Raw genomic sequence first — 17,782 nt, forward strand, 5'->3', positions numbered from 1 at the left:
ATACCGAGCTCTGACTACAAGACGCTATCAGCGTAGCTGTGGCTCTGGAATTGAGATGCCCTGAAAACTCGAACATCCAAACCGTCCCACTTCTCCCCAGTGTTAACAAATGCTGTCACCATAGATCAGCAGGGTCCTCTCGGTGCCGATGTAAGCAAACACGAATCGATTACTCTGAAGAACTCTTCAGAACCAGAGTGGTGGCGTATACTGTAGTCCAGGGAGGCTGGGGCAAGATGGTGGCATACACTGTAATCCAGGGAGGCTGGGGCAGGATGGTGGCATACACTGTAATCCAGGGAGGCTGGGGCAGGATGGTGGCATACACTGTAGTCCAGGGAGGCTGGGGCAGGATGGTGGCATACACTGTAGTCTAGGGAGGCTGGGGCAGGATGGTGGCATACACTGTAGCCCAGGGAGGCTGGGGGAGAAGGAGTGCTCAGGCTTAGCTCCAGAGGCCTTCCTGGGCAGCACAACTGAGGCACAATTGTTTTTTGTTTTAAGTTTTCATAAAAGAACATACTGTATCTCAGAAAACACCCAGACGATGGAGAGACATGGCTCAGTTGGTAAAGTGTTTGCTGTGTACACACAGGACCTGAGCTGGGCTCGCCACGGTCCACATAAAAGTCAGGTAAAGCTGTGTGTACTTAGAAATCCCAGAGTTAGGGAGGGAGAGATGGGAAGATCTCTGTAGCTGCCTGGTCACCTAACCTCACTGAACCACTATGGTCTATGCTCCGTGAGAAAACACATCTCGGAAAATAAGGTGGAGAGTAATTGACCTACGGTCTCCACATACGCCGATATTTATGCATATAGGTGCACGCACATGCACACAAGAAAGGAAGAGAGAAAGGGAGTGGGACGGACAGAAGAGGATGAGCAGAAGGGAACGAAAGGATTGGATTCAGTGGACACTGAAGAAGCAGGAAGATGAAAACGCAGCTTCCTGGCGATGGAGTCTTCTTTGTAGCTTTGCAGACTCACACGTTTGGACTCTCGACTCCAGGATCTCTCAGTGCGTAGCCCAGGACTGCAGATGAGCCGCCACGCTCTGCTCAAGTCCTTCTCATGGAGCATAGCCATACTCGAGTAGCCTCAAACAACTGATCTCTTCTATTCTTTAAAAAACAAAAAACTTCCACCATCATTATAATCTTAAACTCACAGAAATCAGGCAAGAATGCCGTGAGGTGCGTCCATCAGTGGTTCCTGGCATCTGGTGTCTCTCTTTTCTCTTTCATTCACGCTCACCTGCTATGACTGTCTGTTAGCTTCAACCTGAAGGAACATCTACCATCGAGTTCCCCCAGAATACACTGTCTAAGGCACATGCCCATGTGGGGGTTCCCCAGGAGGAGCTCTGAGGAACGAGATCTGTGGGAGGCATGGAGGCTGCTGGACTTGAGCAAGAGAGGACTGGGTGGATCCTTCTGGAAGCTGTCAAAAGCTTGACTCGCCTCATAGTTGCTGCCATGAGGCAAGAGAGCTAATCAGTGGGTGCACACCCTCAGGAGGGACCAGGACCCTAGGCAAAGAGGCTCTCCTCTGCTATAAGGAGTTCCCAGAGAAGGGTGGGGGCAGGGTGAGGATGCCTCAGTCACCAACTTTCTAGCCGCTGAGGGAATGGAGCATCATGACCTTGTAGGGAAGGTCCTGGAGGCTGCCCTCAGACATCTCTAGCTTGCTCTTTTGACTTTTTCTTCTCAGCAGAGACAGGGGATGCAAACGCTATCTCTTTTTCTCTGAAGGTGAATTTCAGGGTTTGCTGGGGAAGGCAATTTTTAAGGGTGAGAAGAATAAAAACGAAGAAAGCACATTTAGGAAGATTTCTTTTTAACTAAGTGAAGTGGGTAGGTGATAAGAAGGAGGGGCTACTGTCATCCCAGCAGACCTTTAGAGAGGGGTATAGGCAATTTTATTTCAGCCTTTTGTCCATGTGATCTGAGTCTGATGCTTGTTTGACATGTGAGCAGCTCAATCCTCCGTAAGCAAGTGGGAACACACGCACACACACACACACACACACACACACAGAGAGAGAGAGAAAGAGAGAGAGAGAGAGAGAGAGAGAGAGAGAGGCACACTCATGCATAGTCACACAGACATGCACACGCACACACACCACATGCACAGAAGGTTTTCATAACTCACCACCTAACAATGAGATATTTTAAAGGCAAAACTAGTTTTGAAAAGTAACAGGAACCTTATATAGAAGCAAATGTAACTAAAAATAACTAACAGTTAAAAGAAAGAAAAGAAAATAGCTGACGGTCAAGAAAAGAAACAAGGCCCAGAATGCCTTTCTTCCCCAGAATCTGTGTGGGGAGATGTGATGCTGGGAGCCTGACAGCGTGACCATGCCTGGAGCTAGAGACGGATGGGCAGAGCTGTTCTTTTCCAAGGTCCGTCCTGGAGGGGCCAAGTGAGATGTGTGAAGGGGCTGCCACACGGAGAGGAGGAGCGAGCACTCTCACACTGAGGTGGACAGATTATCTAAAGAGCAAGGCTTTCTTCCCTGCCCTGTGGGCCCAGGACCCAGATCCCAAATGGACAGAATGGGCATGTCCCTTTACAGAGACCAAGAAACAGAGTGGAGTCTGGGATCCCTACAGAAGATGTATATGGCTTCAGCTCAGTTCTCTGTTCCTTCTTTCCGTAAAGAATGAAATAGTAAGAAATGTGCCCAAACTCTAACCTAGCAGAGAAACGTCCCCGGTCTCAGATGTGATGAGAAGAGTGACAGGGACCCCAGCCTGAGTTCACTGTGCTGTGGCTGTCAGCTCGCCTCCCTCATGAGCCAACTTTACAGGAGTCTACACTACCACGTCAGGAAGGTGAACTCACAAGGGAAGGGCTTAAATAATACATCCGAGATCACACAAAGCCAGGTGGCATGGCTCCTGAACCAGACCTCAGCCATTAATGTCACTGCCTTCAATACCTATGTCTGACCTGTAGCCCATGGGCCACGTGCATCCCAGAGGAGCCATGAATGTGGCCCAGTGTAGTGTGATGACAGCCACATGTCACGATGTCAAAAGATTGGCCCTCCTTAATGACTGTCAGAGAATAATCAGGCAAATACACAAATACGCTCATCGCACAACAGGAAGCGAGGAGGAGGGATGGAGAAACAAGTGGGTGAAGAGCCCAGCTGAAGGGCACAGATGAGGAATGGCTCTCGTGGTTCTGAAGTTGGCATAAGTGACATCCTCTCACAAAATGTCCTTTTTCTGACTGCTGTTGCTATCGCAATGCTGCAAGGCTGACTTCCTAAACAGTGCTTCCTGGCCTTACACATGCCCTCCATTTTGCTAGAAAATGTCTTCTCTATTTTTCTGTCCACCTCTCCCCCATTTGTGGGGAATCTTTATGTACTCTGCATGCTAATCCATTTTTGGTTATATGTGTTAGAAAATTTCCCCATAGTATTCTGATTTTTTTCCTACTTTCTATATGGTGGGTTTTGATCTCAAAATCTACTGCAGAAAAATCCACAGAAACTGGTCAGAGCAGATGGTACCAGCACAAACCAGACATATAGATTCATGGAGCAGACAGACTGTTCAGAAATGAATCCACACACGTACGGTCAGCCAAGAACCAACGGTGCCCAGAATGTTTGGTGGGAGAGGACAGATGGGTACTCCTGTAAGCAGGGTTAGCAAGACCAGATATTCGCACGCAGAAGAATTAAACCAGATCCTGACTTCGCTACAATGCAAAACTCAACACCAATCAGACTTAAACACAAAAGCAGCCCCAGGAAACCAAGAGAGATGCTTCCTCATACTGAACTGTTTCCGGGTCTCATGAGGCCAAAATCAAGGTGTCAGCTCAGCAAATTTCGTGTCTGAAGACTGAGGAAGAATCACTCCCTAGGTCATTCACGTTTTGGTGGAATTAAGCTCCCCTCAGCCAAGGGCTCCACTTCCTCCAGGGCTGTAGGTTGGGCCTGCTCGAAGCTTCTAGAAGCCACTTGTATTCCTCACCCCATCTTCAGGCCAGCAGCAATGTCTTCTCTCATTCTCCTGCTTGGGATCTCTCACTTTCTGTCACCATAGAATGTAGCAATGGCAAGTAACTGTCCTCAGGTTCTGCTCACACGGGGTGGAGATTAGGTAGAGACACCGGGCAGGCACTGGGCTAACAAAGGAACACAGCTACCACACAGCACCCTGCTGGCTCCTTTATGGTTGTATTTACATCTGTGCTGTTTGGGGGGCTGAGCTCAGAGTTCAGAGGTGAGTACTTGAGTAGCATAGGTGAGGCCCAGAGTTCAACCCCAGAACCGAACTAGAGAAAATAATAGGTTCTGCCTACCAAGATGGCTCAGTGGGCTAAGGCACATGCCACCCAGCCAGAAGACCTGCATTCAGTCCCAGGGATTCCTGTGGGACAAGAAGCTGCTCCCACTTTGTTAAATGCCTAAAAAGAGTCTCTCTATCCTGACATTACAGAAGACACATTTCCCTAAATCTTCTAAACATCGTTGAAATTTGCTTTTATATGTTTAAGTCCTACATATCTAGATTTTTGTTGTTGTTGTGTGCATGCATATGACAGAGACCTAATCTCATTTTCTTTAGTGGCTGGTCTATTATTTATTGAACAATTCATCTCTTCCCCAGTAAACCTGAAATGATGCCACCGTCCTTTATGTGCACAGTTGTGCAGCTGTTTTCTGGGCACAGTGCTGTGTCCTGTTTGCACTCCCACCTGCCTGCCCCAGGCACGCCTGTTGGTCTTATTAAGGAGGAGGCCTCCCCCTACTTCTCCTTTGGGGTGTTTGGTTTTCATTTTTGAAACAGGGTGTCTTACTATGGGACTCAAGATCTCATGCCTCTGTCTCCCAAGCATTGAAATTATAGATGTGATGTGAACTCCCACGGATCACAGTTTTTTCAGGCTCCTATAGATGTGTGTGTGTGTGTGTGTGTGTGTGTGTGTGTGTGTGTGTGTGAGTGTGCGCGCACACTCAGGTATTATTCTTGACTTTTTGATTTTTCAAAATACATTTTATTATCAGCCCATCAAGTTGTTTTAAAAATCCTTCTGGAAATTTCGATTGTAATTGCACTGAATCAGTAGTTCTCAGCTGGAGGCAATTGTGGCCCACAGGGGACATCTGGCCTTGTCTGCAGACCTTTTTTGATTCTCATGACAGTAAAGAATGTACCAATATTCTCCAGGGGTGGAGGGCAAGGAGCGAACCTACAGTATATGGCCTCCACAGGAGAACCAGCCTGACCAAAACAGCCAGACAGAAAAATCCTCCAACTTTTCCATTTGTAGACAACTGACATATTTGCATGATTCCAATAATCGTGGTCTATTTCCCATTTATACAGGTCTTCCTTAATCTATTTCAATCATGCATTATAACCCACAGTGCATGGATCTCAGGGATCCTGTCTAAGATTTGTTCCTAAGCAATCTTGATTTTTAAATTACAAATGGTATCTTTAAAAATATGTGTATTGGGCCATCAAGATGACCCAGCAGTTAAGGGTACTTGCCACCAAGACTGACAACCTGAGTTTAATTCCTGAGACCCACATGGTGAAAGGAGAAAATTGATCCCTGAAAGTTATCCTCTGTCTGACCTCTATACATGCACCATGATACCTATGCGTGTGCGTGCGCGCGCGCACACACACACAGAGTGAGTAAATGTTTTAAAATGTTTATTGGAGCTGGAAAGATGGCTCAGGTGTTAAGAGCACTAGGGGCTCTACCAGAGGATGGGGCTCAATTCCCAGCACTCACATGGCAGCTCACAACTGTCTGTAACAACAGTTCCAGGGAATCTGACGTCCTCTTCTGGCCATCTGGGGATTGGACAAGCACGGTACACAGACATACATGCAGCAAACACCTGCACACATTTTTAAAAAATGTTTATTGTTCAAGACTGATAGGATGTATGTTTATATGTGTGAACACTGTCGCTGTCTTCATGCACACCAGAAGAGAGCGTCATTACAGATGGTTGTGAGCCACCATGTGGTTGCTGGGAATTGAGCTCAGGACCTCTGGAAGAGCAGTCAGTGCTCTTAGCCACTGAGCCATCTCTCCAGCCTGTTTTTTGTTTTTATTATTTTTTGTTTCATATGTTTTATATTTTAATGTTACACTTATCATCTTAATAAGGTCTTATTTTTTTGTGTGTGCCTTCTGTAGACCTTTTGTAGTTTTCTATATGGAAAGGGTTTGTTCCTTCCATGCATTTAACTTCTTACGCGAGTGTCTCTGTGTGGAGATCACCTATAGATGTTCACACACCACACGCATGTGCACTGTAGTGGTGACTAGACATCTGTATCAGGGTCCTCTCAGTCACTCTCCACCTTTTGGAGAACCTGGAACCTGCTGATTCAGCTACTCTGGCTGCCTTGGAACCGCAGAAACTCTTCTCCTCTGCTGCCTCTGCCTTCCCAGTGCTGGGATTTCAGGTTTGTGACAAGTACTTTTCTCTCTGAAGCATCTCCCAGTGCCTGTGTTAACTTGGGCTGTTTACTGTGATGGCTGGACCCCAACACAAAGTCAAGCCAGCAGGGAAGGTGAGATTTACTCTCTCTCTCTCTGCTTTGTCCTAGAAAAACACTTCTACATGCAAATGGATGGACATTTTTTGTGTCCATTTTTTTCTTGTATTCAAACTTAATTGCATTTTGGTCAGAAGACCTGGTCTGCATGATATAGGTTTCCTGAAATATCTGGTGCATTCCACCTATGGTTAACGGAAAAGTCTGTCTGGGAATTATCTACCGTGATAGTAGTTCAAAAGTCTGCTTCACACTCTTTGAAGTTACTTTACTAAAAATAGTCACATTAAAGCTTTTTAATCTTCCTTGGGAAAGGGAACATTTTTTTCATTACTTTTCTTTTTCTGTTCAATTTTTTTTACATTTATTTGTGTGTGCGTATGTGTGTATGCACATGCCTGTGCATAAGAGGTGTGTGTGTATGTGGTATGTGTGCACACGTTTGTCTGAGTGTGCATGTGTATGTGGGGTGCACATGCCTGTGTGGAAACATGTGTGGTACTGCACACGTTTTGAAGATCAGTGACAACTCCCAGGAGTTGGTTCTCCCTAGCTACTTTGTGGGTTCTGGTCACCAGGCTCAGTGACAAGCACTTTCCCTTACTGAGCCACCTCATGGCTCCTGGTTTATCATTATTGCTCCAGTTAGTATATGATGTATATTCATAATGTTCTATCCATCTGCTTCCGTGAACTGAGACTCACAGCCTATGTCAGGATTTCTTTGCCCACATCTTGTCTCTGATTCCAACAGAGTTCCATCTGCTAACGTCCACTGTAATTAATATTCTAGGGCTTAACTGTATCAGTTTACTTTTAATTTCTACCCTTTGCTGGATACCTCTACTTGTAAGGGTTTTTTCTTGTCACACTTCTCCCCTCGCTGGAGTCTGTGTGCTCCGGTTTCTCTTGGAGCCTTACTGGAAAGCTTACGAGACGCACTCACTCGTGAAGGTTAGGAGTCACATTCTCAGCTCTCAGCAAAGACCTTCAGAACCATCTGCCTTCATCTTCTGTGCCCAGACACCGCTATTCAGTTTTGGGTTTTTTGTTTGTTTTTGTTTTGTTTTGAGGCAGGGTCTTATCCTAGCCCAGGCTGGCCTCGAACTCTTGGCAATCTCCCTGCCTCAGCTTCCCAAGCGCTGGGACTCCGCTGTTGTTCGTAACTAACTAGTCAAGTGATGCTCTTTCCACTCTGTAAACATGTTGACCCTCTACCCATCACTTTCTGTTTTCCAACCTTGCTTCTGAGATAATTATTTTTCTTTTTGGACATATATTCTAATTTGTTAAAGTACGTTTCTTTTTAAAAAAAATTTCCAGGTTCTTTTTTTTAAAAAAATTCATCCAGGAGTGGCGCAAGGAGCCGTTACCAGAGCTGGAGCTGCCGGTTAAGCCTGATCAAGATGACAACCTCCCAAAAGCACCGAGACTTCGTGACAGAGCCTATGGGGGAGAAGCCAGTGGGGAGCCTGGCCGGGATTGGTGATGTCCTGGGCAAGAAGCTGGGGGAAAGGGGCTCTGACAAGGCGTATGTGGTCCCTGGCCAGTTTCTGGTACTAAAGAAAGATGAAGACCTCTTTTGAGAATGGCTGAAAGACACATGTGGTGCCGATGCCAAGCAGTCCCGGGACTGCTTTGGGTGCCTTCGAGAATGGTGTGATGCCTTCTTGTAATGTTCTCTGGGGACCCCTCAGGCCCCCAGCCACAGCAGAATCTCCAGAGTCTGCAGCAGGGTGGGGCTCCTCCCAGTCCTCCATGAAGGAAAAGATTGCTGTTGTCACCCTCATCTCCTAAGTACTCCAGGGTCTTTTGGGAGTTCTCTCCCTCCAGCATCTCAGCCTTTCTGGGTTTCTTGCCCTCGAATGCCTTCCCCTCCCCCTCCCCCTGCAGTTCCATGGCAGTAGTTCCCAGCCTTCCTGAATGGATTACTGCCTCCTTCTCCCTCACCATCTGTTGGATGCCCTTTGACTCCTTTTTTTGGCAAGAACAGTCACTTTCTTTATAAAAGATTTTTAAATTAATAAAGTTAGTGGCCTTCAAAAAAAAATCCATCCAATCAGTCTTTATAATGTCTTCAAAACGGATACTATTGGCACTTGTGAGGAAAAGTCCTTGGGGATTTCACAGTTCTGTGGGAGCAGCGAATGCTCTGCAGATCCTTTATGACTACTGGGGATCATGAACAGAAGCGGCCCCTAAATTATTGCTAGAATCAGACGTTTGAAATGCTTACCATAGATCAGTATATAACTGAGCTGGTGTGCACCTGTGATTTCAGAACTTGAGAAGCTGAGACAGGAGGACTGAGTTCAAGGCCAGCCTGGGCTACACATTGAGACCCCGTTCTCTCCTCCACGAAGGGAAGAACAACAAGGACACTCCTCTCAAGCTGTCCACAGCGTGTCAGTCACCTTTCTGTGTGCATGTGTGCCTGCCTAGTGACCACATCTGTACAGTGAGCCTGCGTCATTTACAGGAACAAAGTAACTTTTCCAAAACAAAGAAGAAAGGTAGACTGGAAGCCAATATCTTTTGTAAAAACTGTTGGTTTGGGAAGGCAGGGGCTATGAATTATAGGGTCTTTTTGTTTGTTTATTTTTAAACTATAAGATATCAACAGAAGGCCTCATCAACATAAGTGTTTCAGTGACAACCAATGTGTCCGTGAGCCCTGTCAGCTGTTGCGTGTGCGCAGAGGTAACCAAGCCTGGCCCTGTGTCAGGGTTGTCAGTACAGACAGTGGCATCCATGGTGCTGGCCGTGGCTATAGAGGAAGGAGGAGGACCTGCAGTCTAACTGGTTCAGCAGCCACCATGTGTCTTCTGCACAGGAATGTGACACACAATGCCATTCTGCCTCGCACTGCCCAGAGGAGCCCTCATTAAATACTACAAAGACAGCACCTTCCAGAGAGCTCAGAGGTACTGGGGTGGGAAGGAAACGCTTCAGAGAGAAGGGCTCTGGTGCCCCTCTAAGGAAGGAAGGGCCTGGGAGAGCCGCAGAGCAGGGGCTGGGGTGGAGCTGCTCTCTGCAGCCCGCTGCTTCCCATCAAGCAGCAATTAGCCTTCAGTGCACTTCCTCCTCCAAAATCAAAACCTTCCGAACAAAAACCACCCAGGCAATCGACAAGAATTAAAACGTAGGGGGAACATCCAAGAGTGGAGAGAAAAAACAAGAAGTGGTGATGCACAGAGGCTGCTTCTGTACGCTCGCTCCTTTCCTTTGCTAATTTACCTCGAAGCAGTCGGGCGCAGCTGTCTCAGCGCGAGGCTTTCTAGTGAGGCTCTCGGTGGCACATCTTGCTGTAACTAAATAAGGCAGGCAGTCTTTAGACTCCCGCAGATGGAAATTTACCTGTACGATACCGTCGTCTACCTCTTTCCTCTAACTCGGATTCGGAAGTCATTTTCAGTTTCTCCCTTTCTTTTCCAGTGTGACAACCCCTTAGCCTGTTGACCCCCTTTGATGTGGTGCTGTCTTCAGACAGGACTGTCCCCTCATCTCTCCCACCCAGAGCAGGCCCTGTGCCCGGACAGAAACCATTGTTCTTCGCAGTCTCCCTACAACCCTCATCCCTTCATTTCCACACAAAGCAGTAAGAATTATCTCCCCAAAACAGCTGTTTTCTGTAATAGGAAGGCGAAGTCCTGTGACTAAGCTAAACAGCCCTCCTGTTCAAGGCCCGAACCGCTTCCTAGAGGCAAGCTCTAGCAAACTGAGATTTCCAAACACCATGTATTATGCCTTTCGTTAATTGCTCAGAGAACTTTCAAGTATCTGCCCACATTTTTCTGCATATTCAAATTTTGTTTTTATTCCATTTGGTACACAAGCAGTTCTTACATGCCTGATGCCCCTTCTGCCTGTACCCTTCCCCCTGGGGTGGAGAGTATTTCACTGTCTCTTTATTCTCCCCCTTCTCTCTGAATAAGCATCGTTGACACAAGCTTCCCGATCTCCCTTGTGACTAGGAGTGTCCATGTGGCTGGGTGATAAGTAACACGGAAAGGAAAACGTCAGATGCCACCTGACAGGACGGAGCACTCCCTTCTTCCTATAACCCAGACCATGGATGTGATGACGGTGCCCAGGTAGCTATACCGCATAAGTTTGGTGCAGCACCAAGACAGAAAGAGCCCGAGGCTGCTAATACCACAGGAAGCAGTATCATGGTCCTCAGACACCCGTTCTGCATTGCTAAGGAGGACAAGAAAGCCCGCTACATTTAAGCCACTAGGATTTGCGTGGTTGCCCCATGGCTTCTGACATGTGATTACCCACTTCACACGCATCTCTTCTCCATGCACCCATGCTACTTCTCTAGTCCCAGTAAGGGGGCCCCTGCCCAACTCATTTCCCTTTTCTTATTCTTGTCCTCAAGTGTCTGCTTTATTTCTTCCTTTAAAGTGCAGCTTGTGATCCAAACCCTTTACAGAAATGGCGACTGTGGAATGGTACTACAGTTACACTGACTCAGCCCAGTTGCCCCCTTCTAAGCAGAAACGCATACATCTATGTATCTACTGCAGACAGCGGGTAAATGAAACAGAAATACCCAATCGAGTTTCTACTAACAGGGCTCCAGCAGCTTCTGCATCTAAACATGCACACCCTGCAGTACTGCCCTGGACCCCATTGTCGTGAGCTGACGGGAGAGTACATCTCGCCATGTCACTTTCATGACAGCAGAAACACCAGATTTGCTTACCACACCTAGTGTAGTGCCTGGCAGATGGCAGGCCATTCACTATATATGTGTGTGCTACTAAATGCGTTTCATTATAACAAGGCCTCAGAATTCATTTTTCTTTGAGGCATGGTCTAGCTGTGTGGCACAGGTTAGCTTCAAGCTTGGTTCTCCTGACTGGGCCCCTTAGTACTGTGGTTTCAGTCACATGTGCCACCATGTCCTACATTCATGATTTTAAAACAGTCATTCAGAGCTCTTCTGGTGACTGAGGTGCACCGTAACATTGGGAGATGCTGTGTGGATCTTCCTCTAGGACTATAAATTAACAAGCCAGAATCTCTTGTGTGCCTCGCAGCATGGCCCAGGGATGAGTTACTTTTGCAGTGACTTAGGACTCACTTCCTTAGCCTGTTGTCACCCAAGCTGTGGCTGGTTACGGGCAGGAGCACGTGACCCCCCTGTTCCTCCGCTGGGCCACTGGCTTCAGCACTGCAGCCAGGTCTCTGCTTAAATTCCCTTCCTCCAAAAGGCTGCTCCATCCCCTATCTGTCCCCAAATCAAGCCGTCCCTGTCACTCTGTCCCTGACTGCTTTCCCTTCTGATAAAGGACGCGTGACTGTCTGACATGCTTTATGTTATTCCGTGCATGTGTGCCCGTAGGCTGGTCTCAGCCACAGAAGCTCTGTGAGGAAGGGAGCTTGAGTCCCTCCCTCACCGCTGCTGCCTCCACAGCTGCTGGGCATTCAGATTCCAAGGGAGAACGCTCAAGAGGGCAGGGCACCAACAAGCAACAGGAAGGGCCCGGACGGGGCTCCATTGGTAAAGGACCTACTTACCACATGAGCATGAGGACCTATAGAATACATGTGACTTGCAAGTGACCACCTTTGCTCCACAGAGCTGGAGAGAGGGACTATGTAAAAAGCCAGCCACTGCAGCACAATCTGTAAAGCCAGCACTGTGGGTAGAGACAAGAGCTCCACCCTGACCAGACACCCTCCCTACTTGAACTGACAAGACCTGGGCTCAGGAAGCCACCCTGTCTCAAAAAAAAGTCAGACTCGGTTAAGGAAGATACTGGCATTGACTTCCAGTGCCCTCAGCATGCACACACCTACATGTACATCACACACACACACACACACACACACACACACACACACACACACACACACACACGGAAGAGCAAGAACGATGACAGACAAGAGGAAAAGGTGGTGAATGAGCTCAGCAGAGTCCTGGCTGGTGTCACAGTTCTTAGTGTCAGCTGTGGGGTGCTTATTCCATAATAAATGGATCCCTGAAAAAAGATGTTCCCCTACTTTTAGACATATTTGGTGGTGTTTACTGTTATAACTACAAAGAACCCCCTTCAATGCCTTTCTTCATCAGTGACCCACGCTATAAGCCGACTGTTGACAAAGTCAGGGAAGGACGAGTCCAGGTTAGCGTGTGTTAATGTAACTGCTGATACTTTTGAGTTTCTGGCTTTGCTGACAACTGGGATTCACTGCTTATGTTGAGTCCCTGCAGCTCTTTTGGGGTTTTGCTTAACAGATATCTTTGTGGGTTCAGTCTGCCAACAGCACCAGGAAATGGAGGCTCAGAAACAGCAGTGATTGATTCTAAACGCAGGGTGGCTACACCTAAGTTTGAGGCCAGGCCCTAAGAAGCTGCCGTACACACAGCAGGAATTTAAAAGAGAGCTCTCTAGGGTCTCAGGGCTCATTCCTGTGGAGGGCTCTACCCCTGGGACCTAACCATTTCCCCAGAGGCCCCACCTCCCACTGTCAGCACGCTGCAAACTCCATTTCAACTTAGGGGTGGGAACAAACCTTATTGCCGCAGCACAGATGCTGGGAGCGGGAGGCGATCTCGGAAACCCCTCCAATGCCCGCGCTTTCAACACTGAGTTTAGCTGCTTTCACGGAGCAGCTAAGACTAAGTCAGACTTAGCGGAACTTTTCTCCTCCTAACTGCCCACTTCATGCATAAGTCATCAGAGGTGCTGGAGGAGCTACGGCAAGAGGGCATTCTCTGATGTTTCAGAAAGATTAATAGGAAAGATCATTTTCCTTCCCTTACAATGCTATGTCTCCCCCACCTCACTTTGAAGTTTCAGCAATCCAGACTCAAGGTTTTGGGCCAAGGAAAGCCTTACAAAGAGTCATGCTAGAAAAATATTTGAACTATGTTAGAATCTTCACTACATTTTAAAAAACATGCCCAGGTACCCAGTCTCTAACTCCCAGAAAGTAAGCCTCCTTCACATTCCAGTTAGAAAAATATTAAGCTGAAAATAAAGATGCCAAAAACAGGGGGCTGGAGAGACGGCTCAGCAGTTAAGAGCCACGACTGCTCTTCCTGAGGTCCTGAGTTCAATTCCCAGCAACCACATGGTGGCTCACAACCATCTGTAAAGAGATCCGATGCCCTCTTCTGGTGTGTCTGAAGACAGCGACAGTGTTCGCACATGAAATAAACAATAAACATTTAAAAAAAATAAAGATGCCAAAAACAACATCCTCTAGGCTAACGGTCTTAGCTGAGAACTATTTTATGTGAATTCAGAATGCTTCCATCCAACTGTCTAGTGAATATCCTCCCTCCTCCCTGCCCCCTGCAGAATGCAGTCAGCAGTGGGCTAGCCCTGCTGATGCGGTGTTGGTAATGGGGCGAGGTGGGGCGAGGCTGGTGTGCACTCCCTAGGTGTTCAATGAGCACCTCGCACGATAGGCTGCTGCTTGCAGTACGCACTTTTACCACAGAGGCTTGCAGTCTTCTTGCAGTCTTGCGAGTGCCTCTTCTCCGGGGTAAGGCTTTCCGGGATGAGGACTGAAGCACATGCTGCAGGTGAGTTCCCCGCGGCGGGCAATCTTTTGGGAAATGACATGGAGTAGGAGGTCCGCTGCCTCGTCCAAGTCGCCACCTCCCGCTCTTTGTAAAGCAGCTGCTCATCCATCAGCAGAGTTATGACCTGCTTAGACCTCTCCCGGATATAGCGACCTGAAAAACACCCAAGAGTTAGCTTAAAAACGGAAAACGGATTAAAGCTATAATTTATTTTATTCTAAAGAAAAGGAAGGAGAACTGTCAAGGTAGCAAAGTGGAAAGACAGAAGACTGTCGGCGACACACTGTGCCCACTGAGCAAACACATCATCAACACGTGATGGGACTGTATCTTATCCTGCATTACACTTTTCATTTTAAATGCATTATTGGATTTTTCTTTGGAAAGCCATCCATACATCGCAATAAATCCACTAACAGAGGCACACAGAGAAGGTTTGAGCATGAGGTGAGGGAGATTGCTCAGTGGGTAAAGTCCTTGCTCTGGGAGCAGGAGAACCCAAGTCCAGATCCCCAGAATCCATCTAAAATCTAGGAGTAGCAGCATTGCCTACAACCTCCATGCTGGGGAGCCTAGACAGGAGGGGCCGAAGACTCACTGACAGCCAACCTAACCAATTGGCAAGCTCTGGGTTCAGTGAGACCCTCTCTCAAAAAATAAGGTGGAGAGGAACTGAGGAAGGCATCGGTCTCAACTTCCAGACTCCCCATGCACCTGCAGAGACGGGCAAGCATGAGCACAGATGGGCAAAAGCGTGTGCACAGACGAACTGCGTGTGCACAGGCGGGCAAGCGTGTGCACAGGCAGACGCAAGCGTGTGCACAGGCAGGCAAGCGTGTGCACAGACTGGCAGCGTGTGCACAGACGGGCAGCGTGTGCACAGGCAACAGCGTGTGCACAGACGCGAACAGCGTGTGCACAGGCGGGCAAGCGTGTGCACAGACAGGCAAGCATGTGCACAGACAGGCAAGCGTGCGCACAGACAGGCAAGCGTGCGCACAGATGGGCAAGCGTGTGCACAGAGGTTACTTTCTCCAGTCTCTTAGCCACTTCTTCCTCCCAAATTTTCTTTATATGTTTTTTCAAAACCTGTTCTAAACACCACTAGTTTCTGGTGGACACCTCATAGTCCCTAACTGAAAAGGCCTACTGTGTGTTGGGTTCTCTCAGTGTCATATGAAAGGTAGAGATCTGTTGGAGCTCTTGGGGACGAACTTTCCTGGAGGACAAGGACACCATTTAGATTTGGAGATTTAAAAAAAAAAAACAAAACAACCTGTGTCACGCTACCCGTCTCTCCCCCACCAGTACCTCATCCTGCAGCCCTGAGCCCCTTACCAGCAACACAGAAAGTCAGGCAGCTCTTGCCTCCTACAGGAACTCTCCATGGCAGGATCTCTGACTCATCTGACTCCTCAGACGCATTCCTGCATTTCTCCTGTTACCCTTTGAAGAAGCCCCACCTCATCAGTCTATCTCTTGTCCTGAGTTGTTTCTTCCTGTGGCATCTGCTACTGCCCTCTGTCACCTGTGTGTTCCCTTGCTGTTTGCTTCCTCTCTCTCGGAACATAAACCAGTGAGAGGAGTCTCCCTGCAGACACTGATGGCACTAACATATATTCAATAAATATTTACTGAGTGAATGAATTAAGAAAGAAACATCACAAAGTTTCAAATGCTCTCCTTGCTATGGTGTAAGTGAAGCAGATTGCTGGAAGATGCTGGGAGCCAATTTACAACTTAGCTGCCTGGGAAAGTTGCTTGGCTTAAAATAGCCTCCTGCAATACCCCCAATTAGAAGCTGGAAATCATGGGCTAGAATTGGAACATTCTACTTCAAGTCTGTGGGGATTGGTGAGATGTAGGAGAAGCTCCCTCCCTCCAAGTGGCCAGCAGGCACAGCAAGCAGAAAGCTAGTTGCCCTGGTGGGAGCCTCCTCCTTGGAGCATCTGACTCCCCCAAGGGAACAGAAGCAGCTTCAGGAAGGCCAGGTTCTGCATTCTGCCCAAAATAGGAAAGAACTCACCCAGGAGTGGGCATCTCATTTAACTCTGCCTAATTCCCCAGCTACCATTCTGCCGCCCTCTGTACCAGCCAGGGCTCCTCTAAAGCACCACAGTGAGAAGTAAGAAAAGCCAAGAAGAGCCCCTCAGTCTGTTTCAAGGAGGAGATAAGTAAACAAGAGCATCCAGTCCTCTAAGCTTCTGAAAAGACCCGAAGGAAGACGCAGCATCAACTCTAACAGTACAGGAAGGACAACAGCTTCCTGTCTGAAAGAAGAAAGAAATAGGGCAGGGTTAGAATTCAGATTTTCTGAACTAAGTTTCACTCCAGTCTGAGGACTCCCTCCTCTTCCTCTAAACTGAAGGAATCCATGTGCATGACTAACTGGCAGGGTTTGAAGCAGTCACGTGTGTTGTCGGGGGCTACAATACACAACCTCCAGTGGAAAGGCACAGCGCAGGGCTTCCAGATGGCTTGGCAGTTAAGAGTATTGCTGCCTTGCAGCCCCAGGTTCCCAGACCCTCATAGTGGCTCACAACCATGATTACCGCTAGTTCCAGGGATCCGGCACTCTCCTCGGGCCTCTGTGAGCACCAGGCACGCACACGATATACATACATCATGCAAGGAAAACACTCATACACATAAAGTAAACATAATAAACATTTTAAAGAGAAAGGCACAAAATGTGGAAAAATAATAATAAACACATAAAAATAATAAGGACCTGGAATGGGGGCAAGATCATTATGTGGAAAGTTATTTCTCCACTGGTGAACTGAGTCAATTCAAGCCAGATTAGAGTACATGAAACACAGGGTCACTGGGAAGCTGCTGGGGAAGGCAAGTTCACTGGTCCCAAGGAAAGAGAGAGAGGAGGGGGGGAGAAAGAGAAAGTGACCATGCGGAGGAAAGGAAAGGGGAATAGGAATAGGAAGACAGGGAGAACCCAAGATGTCTGGGTTATATAGCAGAGTCTCTGGGGGAAGGGCAGTCCTGCCCTTGGACCGGAAAGTTCAGGGTTGGGGATAGAGTATGCTAGGTAGGGACTGAGGGGTGCTGGGAGAAACTGGAGGCCAGGTCTGCTCTGATATGCAAAACGTGCACCTCAGCACCTTGTCCTGGGTCTGAAACCTAACAACGTGAAAGGAGGGGCCGAGCAGAAAGCCAACCTGGGCTGTCTCAAACACATGGTAAGACGAGGAGGCAAGAATCACTAGAGCAGCCATGCAAGAGACTGGGGTCCAAGCACGGTTGCCTCTGCAGTCACCAAGTCATCCTTCGAGCAGCTGAGGGAGTGTCCTGAGCACTGAAGACACAGCAAGAAAAGGGGACAAATATGCGTGTGTACTTGGGTCCTGTTGGGTGAAACACCCAGGGAGTATCAAGGGGTTGTTTCAAGCCAAAACAAGTTTTTCAAAGAAGTATGGAGGAGTGACATGCTGGACATGAATGTGGGGTGCAGTCACTGAAGTCTTAGTAAGGAGGGTACACAGACCTGGGCCTCAGACCTGGCCAGGCCCTCCTTCCAGCCACCCAGAGAGCACATTACATGAGTCTTTTAGAGTTGTGCCAGTTTAAAGCTGCCCGTTTGAGAGATGGCCTTTCTTCCAACATCCACAAAGGCCAGAACTATACTAGCTTGTCTCCAGGACACTTAAGGAGTGTGTGAAAT

General features: G+C 47.9%; 1 protein-coding gene and 1 pseudogene across 1 annotated transcript in view; one reads left to right on the forward strand and one right to left on the reverse strand.

Annotated features, from left to right (window-relative positions):
* Enthd1 (ENTH domain containing 1) overlaps positions 1-17,782 on the reverse strand; it is a 115,849-nt gene that overhangs the window by 69,139 nt on the left and 28,928 nt on the right. Inside the window, exon 3 of the mRNA XM_032890885.1 lies at positions 14,008-14,256. Coding sequence (XP_032746776.1) covers positions 14,008-14,256 — 249 coding nt within the window. The remainder of the gene's footprint in view (positions 1-14,007; positions 14,257-17,782) is intronic.
* On the forward strand, positions 7,953-8,255 carry LOC116890151 (annotated as a pseudogene).

This window comes from Rattus rattus, chromosome 1, assembly GCF_011064425.1.
Source record: "Rattus rattus isolate New Zealand chromosome 1, Rrattus_CSIRO_v1, whole genome shotgun sequence".
Taxonomy (NCBI): Eukaryota; Metazoa; Chordata; class Mammalia; order Rodentia; family Muridae; genus Rattus; species Rattus rattus.